General features: G+C 40.8%; 1 protein-coding gene across 2 annotated transcripts; it reads right to left on the bottom strand.

Moving 5' to 3' along the window:
- Nucleotides 1-882: 882 nt before the first annotated feature.
- On the bottom strand, nucleotides 883-6,641 carry LOC311133502 (repressor of RNA polymerase III transcription MAF1 homolog). Of its 2 annotated transcripts, XM_084166998.1 has the most exons (8): nucleotides 6,461-6,641; nucleotides 5,765-5,847; nucleotides 5,427-5,555; nucleotides 4,904-5,072; nucleotides 4,344-4,465; nucleotides 3,935-4,054; nucleotides 3,227-3,316; nucleotides 883-3,031 (listed from the first exon to the last, which is right to left on the bottom strand). In XM_084166998.1, exons 2-8 carry the CDS (start codon nucleotides 5,845-5,847, stop codon nucleotides 3,004-3,006), a joined length of 741 nt encoding a protein of 246 aa, XP_084023124.1. In that variant the 5' UTR covers nucleotides 6,461-6,641; the 3' UTR covers nucleotides 883-3,003. The 2 variants fall into 2 exon arrangements, with proteins under 2 accessions (XP_084023124.1, XP_084023123.1); XM_084166997.1 differs by having other exon boundaries at nucleotides 5,765-6,641.
- Nucleotides 6,642-7,741: the final 1,100 nt, after the last annotated feature.

The raw sequence follows: 7,741 nt of genomic DNA, 5'->3' as shown, positions 1-7,741 counted from the left end.
GCAAGTTGAGGTGACTAAACTGCTTGGAGTAACCCTGGATTGTAAACTGTCATGGTAAAAACATATTGATACAACAGTAGCTAAGATGGGGAGAAGTCTGTCCATAATAAAGCGCAGCTCTACCTTCTTAACAACACTATCAACAAAGCAGGTCCTACAGGCCCTAGTTTTGTCGCACCTGGTCTACTGTTCAGTCGTGTGGTCAGGTGCCACAAAAAGGGACTTAGGAAAATTGCAATTGGCTCAGAACAGGGCAGCACGGTTGGCCCTTGGATGTACACAGAGAGCTAATATTAATATGCATGTCAATCTCTCCTGGCTCAAAGTGGAGGAGAGATTGACTTCATCACTACTTGTATTTATGAGAGGTATTGACATGTAGAATGCACCGAGCTGTCTGTTTGAACTACTGGCACACAGCTCGGACACCCCACAACACATGCCACAAGTCCCCAAGTCCAGAACAGACTATGGGAGGTGCACAGTACTACATAGAGCCACGACTACAACTCTATTCCACATCAAGTAACTGAAGCAAGCAGTAAAATGAGATTTAAAACACAGATAAAAATACACCTTATGGAACAGCGGGGACTGTGAAGCAACACAAACATAGGCACAGAGGCATGCATGCACACACACGATAACATACGCACTATACACACACGTACACATGGATTTTGTACTGTAGATATGTGGTGGTGGTGGTGTAATAAATACAAATGCTACTACTGATTATTTATAGTACTGATCTACTAGCTAGTCCCAAGCCTTGTACTGATTGGATAACACCAATTGTGAATGGAAAACAATCTCACCCAAGTTTGTCTAAAGAATTACACATATTATTTAAATCAGTGTTATAAAAACTGGGCAGTGAGGCAGTTTTAGTCAAGACCTTTATTGTACATGGTGAGTTGGTGACAAATCAAATGGATACAAGTTTTGTGAAATAAAACCACAATTATGAGGTCTTGTAAGCTGCCAGAAAGACAAAATGAAACTATTCTGCGATGTATACAATTAATAGGTCAACCTTGCGATTGGGAAATTAAAACTGTTTCACAGATAATATATCCTAGTCATTAACACGAGACTAAAATAAATGTGGTTCTGATGCAAGAGTTAGCCTACTTCCGCAACAATATTACCTTGCTTCTTAGTATTTAATTGGACCATATTGTCAGGAAGTCTGAGATAATAAGCCTGCATGTCCTTGCCATGACAACCACCTTGTTTTCACACATGGGCCACATTGAACACAACAAATCAACAGTGTTGTCTAAAACAGTTGTTCAGTAGACAAAGATAATCAACAAGGAAATTTGTACTGTAGCCATGTCTACCTGCGCAAAGTATGTTTGTCAAAAGTCAATATGCTGATCACTTTGGACGTTGACATTTGAAATCAAATTCAGGAAGTCAAAATTGGTTTGTGATTTCAACATCTCTAGAGAGCATGTTCTACACTAGAAGCAGATAGATATACATGCAACTTTACAATACCCACTGTATCTTTCTACCATGTTGTACTTAATGTCCAAAGGATGAGTCTATTTCACATTTTACTTACACAAAACGGGCAAGAGCAAGACGTATGCAGTAACACTGTCCAGCTGGTAGTCAATAGGACAACCAAAATACTGATACAGGAAATGTGACCGTTGAAATACGGCTAACCAATCACTCACTACTGGGCCTAAATAGGTAGCTTTGCCCTTCAGTCCACCCATTAGTCACAAATGCATTATTGTATATTCAGTACATTTCCATCATGCTTAATTTGATAAGGAAAGTTGGACCATAGGCATCACTGATCTCTACAGGGAGTTTTTGCAGTGGAAATTATCACTCTAGATTTGTCTTGACACTATAAGTCTAAAATGACATTTCAAAATGCCACACACGGGGGAGCGCAACAGTCAGACTAAAGGGAAACTGCTCTGTAACTAGACTTGTGTTTTCATAAAACTCTTCAGATAATCACACTAAAAACTGCTTCAACTAAAGCAATACCTAAAAACAGCTTTTTAAGTTATATTAAAATACAAGATATGTAAATTCAAACAGTATACTCTACAAGCAGAGTTTGTATAATATGTGAGAATTCACGTGTCACACAAGTCCTTAAAACACATTATGGAATTGAGAATCAAGATTAGATTCTGGAGTGCTTTTGGAACAGAGATGCAGCAGAATAGTATTTGCTGGCTTGACCCATAAAACTATAGACTGCACTTGTCGCTAAATAAAAATAAATAAACAATTGTAGGTTTGAGTAGCATTGGTATGGAAGGCAGAACATCCCCAAGAGGCAGACTGATTCAAGCTGGTATGTGACTTTTCCATCAGCTGAGATTGAAGTGACAGTATTGGTTTGGCCATCAGCAAACAGCAGTTTTATGGATGTAGCTACAGTGGAGGACAGCTAAATTGAGGCTGCCCCCTGGTGTTCAAAGTTCAAACATGCCCTCAAGTATGTAGTCTGAGAATGGTCCTATACCTAAACATTGAGAACCCATTTGGTATGAGAACAGCTCACACTTTGGAATGGTAAAGCTTGAACAACAAAACATGATAATAAAAATCTAAAACTTTTGCTTAATTAATGCATTAGCAAAACCAGCATAGAGAATGTGAAATATGTTGCAAATTAATGAGTGCCAGAACATGCTCCAATACCAGGTCAAACACGCCAAACAAAGCTTTTGCTTCTGATAAACAAGGTAAGGAGAATGTAGCGATGGAAAATTAAAATGATACACAAATAAATGGGAATAATCCACATCTGATCATGAGTAACAGATCTCCAAGCTCACAGTCTGACTTCTGCAGTAAAATACAGTGAGGTTCACCACACAAAGTACAAGAAAAAACTGAAGCAAATTCTCAACACGAAAAATTATGAGTTTAAGATGAGTTGTAAAATAAATGGTGGTGATGTGGGTACAGACAGACATCCCAGTATACTGTTTGGTCCTGTATGAGACTGGGACTGGCGCTTCACTGGGCACACAGGGCACCATACCGGCTGAGAGAAGAAATACATGGTTTAGATTAAAAGATTAGACAGACCCAAATGATGTATCCATGAACAGTACTAATTCAACATACAAAATAACTTTGACACTTAAAAGAAAGTAAAACAGTTTCATGCTCTATGTTTTTAATACCAAATCATATTTTAGGTTTTCTATGGAGAATGCAGGCTGTGTGCCCTCCTTACCCATCTTCATCCATGTTCTCATAACAATCTTCATCCAGCTCCAGATCTAGTTCGTTGCCAATGCCAGAGTCCCGTGGGGCCATGAATAAACTAACACACAGGGACAAAAGCAAATGTTGCTCACCACAGACCACTTCAATGTATAAGCAATTCTTTCAGGGATGGAATATAAGTATTTTGGACATTGGCCAGTAAACTGTGATTTCAACTGACCCGGGTAACAGACGGATCCAAAATCTGTGTCATGCGATGTTTGAAAAGACAAAATGTCACTGGCCTGGCGGGTTAGTCTGGCACAGACTGAAAAGTAATAGCCTTGGGCTAGTGGGCTAGCTTAATTTCTATCGCTTCCCTGGTTCTTTGGCTATGTTGAATGACTGCCTAGGACACTTATCCATGTATCCATTTAGCTTTGAGCAAAATATAAGTATTTATTGTCAGTATGCAGTTATATTGTCTATGACCAACCATGTACAGATTGTAAACAGATGATTTCCACTCAGATAAAATAATACCATACCCAGACAACTGACACGTCAAATGGACATTAGAAGTTAAAAAGGTATAGTTCACCCAAAAACATAATTTTGTATTTTGTTCATTAGTCGACTGTTAATACAATCCCAAAGAATTCTGTAGTCAGCAGTCAACTTTTCAAGAAAAGGAAAAAACTGTGGCGATGATGGGTTTTGCAGTCTTTAGTCTAACCTGACCGAGCGGCATGTGAAGAAGACTATCCTCTTCAGCCTTGTGTTGTAGAAGAAGTAGTTGAAGGACCACATGTTGCCCTCCTCTCCGTACGGGTCAGAGTCCAGGTCTGGGTTGTAGCTGCAACGTTCAAAACAATATGGCCCTTAAATTCTGGTTTACAAACAGCATGTATGCCTCCCCTCAAGGGAAAACAAAATAACACATAAAATGGATTATTGCTCTATGAAAACAGTACCACTTGCCCAAGACACTTGTCATATATCTGAAAGGATTGGATGGGTGTAAGCAACATGGTAGTGGCTCCACCTAGCACTCTGATGCTCGTGCCGGAGTTTCTAGTGATATTGCTGCCAACTACGGACCACACATACCCTCTCTACCTTTAAGAAAACGTGACGTTACTCACCTGTAGATGTCACACTCTGACAGGCAGATCTCAGCGTCAATGGCCTCCCACAGCTGGGGCTGAAGCAGACTATACTCCTCCCGGGCCGCCGCCGACAGACTACTGTTCACCGCGTTGAACACCTGAGGTCACACACTATGTTAATAATGGCATACAAACGCATAACTTACATTTACATTTAAGTCATTTAGCAGACGCTCTTATCCCGTGTATATCCAGCCAGGTAAGAATTCAGCTAAGACTGTCCATGACTAGACATCTAGTTTCAAGCACTGTGTGCTATACTTTTAATTTTCGAGTTGATCTGTTAGTCTCTTTCCGTAGCCTTTTGTCCTCCAGGTAATGGTCTCATACCACATAAGACCTGACAGGCTTTGGGTTGTGTACAAGCTGCCTCGGCACATCAAGCCCAATCAAATCATGCTGCTGTGTAGTGAAAGCCACGATGCAAAACCAGCAGAATATGCTGGTTCCGGTGTAAGCAATTCATAACAGCAACACGAGGCAGGTACAGGTACAGGCACTGTTGAGTAGGTAGGAGATGTTAAATAGATCCTCACCCAGTTAACGCTGGGCTCTCTGCTAAAGTCGTGGCTCTTGGTGCGGCTGAAGTCATAGTCGGGGCGGAAGGATTCGTTGAGGGTGGCGATCAGGTAAAAGAGGGTCTTCCTGCTGCACTTGTCAGAGAGAGGCCCTTCCCCCTCGTCTCCACTCTGACTCTGGCTCAACCTGCAACAACAGCACAAAACCACAGACACACACTTAGTAGTGTTATGAACATGTTCAGTCCACACTTGTTCATACTTGTAGTGCATTCTTGTCATTTGAACTGTCTGCTTGACGGGAACTACAGGATTCGTCTAGGTCTTCATGTGACCAGGCCATGGGCATTACAGAATACTGATAGAAGTGTAATGACTACAACAGATTCAACTCACTATCACTATGTTATACATCTACTTTAGTGTGTGTGTTCTACATGCATTAGCTACATTTATCTGCAAAACACTGACCATTTCTCCCCAGTACTGAATAGACCTCTGAGTTCCTATGGTGATGGTGTAGTGTGGACTGAAGTCTTACTTGTTGGGGCTTATTCCTGAGGACTGTGGAGGGGACAGGGCTTCCAGGACATGAGGCAGTCCCTCCTGACAGAACTGCTTGAACATCTGCTTGTCCTCGCCTGCCATCTTGCAAGAGTAGCTCTCGATCCTGAGAAAATACAGAATGGTTCATCACATCATGCATACACTTCAACAAATGTGGTTGCTGAAAATCTACTTCCTGTGTAACACAGTTCAGTTATGTTAGGTCTTCATAGCAAGGCATTGAAGTGTTGTCAAATTATGTGCAAATTTTGTCCATTTGTAGGTCTACATAGCAAATGGGCTAGTGGCACTATCGACATGTTGATAACTTACCTTCCTATTATCTGACAGTCCCCCGTTTCAATGGTGAGTCTGGTGTTTATGGCTTCAAAACTTGAATTTTCCAGGAGTTTCATCTTGACAGTTAATATTTTGCATGTAAAAAAATGAAGTGTTTAAAGTGCATAAACTCATCCCCTATTTAGCCCCTAGGCTTAAAGACTACCGTAAAAGTCTACAATCTGTCACCACCAGGTCAGGTCGCCAATTATAATAAACAAAATTACACTTGTCTTCTTCGCAATCCTCTGTCTTGCTTTGTACACATTAGTTAGATATTCAACAATGGTCGTACGAATTTAACTAACCTAACAATTAACTATGCACTGGCCCACATCAAATAAACTCGGTCAAATGTGTCGTTCAAAAAACAGCGAACGCACAAACTTTTCAGGCCTACTGTACCCAGCTGGAAACCTTTCGTGCAATAACAATGCTTGCCTTGAATTGAAAATACCTCCGACCACAAAGATAACTGGCCGTGGAGATCCTCAGCTCGCACGCGTAAAAACAGTTTGTTGTATCTAGCGCTCCCTCAATTCAATACCAAAGTAACCAATTTCAATCACAAACTTTAAATTCAATATTGCACAATTAACTTAATGATGATGTAAAGATCTTTGTCGAGGGCTTATGGCACTTATATGTCTGATAGAAATGTCTTCCTTTTTACTGTGAAATTTCCAATACCTGCCATTAAATAAACTGAAACTGGATAGACAATTCTTCATCCCAGCTTTTGTATCAGAACTTGAAGAGAAATCCCAGGCTTCTCGAAGCCTTTCGCCTTCGCTATGCACCTGAATTCGTCTAAAAACAGCAACCCACTTTCGTTGTTTTGATCCTTCCTCAGTGTAACTGCACTTCCTTCTTCTCTACAAGCCCAGTTCCTCTTTTACCGGATTTTTCCTCAAGAGGGCGCCATGGGGGCCAGATAAACATGCCATGATGTAGCTAGTTATGATAACACCCCCTTGCTCTTCGTCCAGTTACAGTAGACTTTCACTTGCATGAGTTAGTTAGTTAGTTAGTTAGTTAGTTAGTTAGTTAGTTAGTTAAAAAACACACACACAATTTTATTTATTTATTAAAATACGTATTGGTCTATCTGGATATTATTAAACGGCAGTCTGTCATCACTGTCTATGTACAGTACTGATATGTAATAAATTGGAATGTGCAAATGGCTCCTTTTCTTGAATATAGTTTCGTTTCGCTTTTCATTTAGACTTCTGATCAGTGGCGTGTATTCATGGATGCCAAGGGAAGCCAGACATCCCAAAAAATTGACTAATAAAAAATACAAAAAATAAAAATGTAGTCTGTGTTTCTTAATTTTCCTTCAATTCGCAAGAGGCTGAATGTATCTCACAGGAGAAAGCAACCGAGCGAGCGAAACAGCGCCCCTCTGTCTCTACGTGTAGGCCATCTATCTGATGCTGTCTGGTCCGAACGAGTGTGACATTGTTGCCGCCTGTAGCGTTGAAGGCAAGGCAAGCTTGCGAGCATCTGGCCTCCCTTGACAAAAAAAAGTATAACAAATGTGCCAATCAGCGTTGAGCTGTGAATGGTCCTGGCACCCAAAAAAATGTGTAAAGGGAAGCCAGCTTGGATTTGGCATCACTCCTTTCAAATCCCATTGAGAGCATACATCATTGATTGAAAAACTTGAATTGTTGCATCTCGTTGTGTTGTTGTCTTCCAGTGGCTGGCTAGCCAGCTAGCTAAAATTGGCCCTTTCCTAAATTAGCCATGGGGATGGAGATAGGGATTTGGACTTGTGGTTTTACGTAATTCCCTGTACTGGCCAATGATTCTGATCCAACCATTCATTAATACATTGTTGTGCCCCTGGCCTGAGAGGATGGAAGTTCAATATGTAGCTAGATGTAGAAGGCTAATGTTAACTAGCTAAAGTTGCCCATGAATGGAAGTTAGGCTAGCGAGCAAGCATTTCAGCCAGGTAGCCTA

Source organism: Coregonus lavaretus (assembly GCF_964263955.1).
Source record: "Coregonus lavaretus genome assembly, chromosome: 8".
NCBI lineage: Eukaryota > Metazoa > Chordata > Actinopteri > Salmoniformes > Salmonidae > Coregonus > Coregonus lavaretus.
Note: the sequence above shows the minus strand (reverse complement) of the source record. Positions and strands in the feature narration are given on the sequence as shown.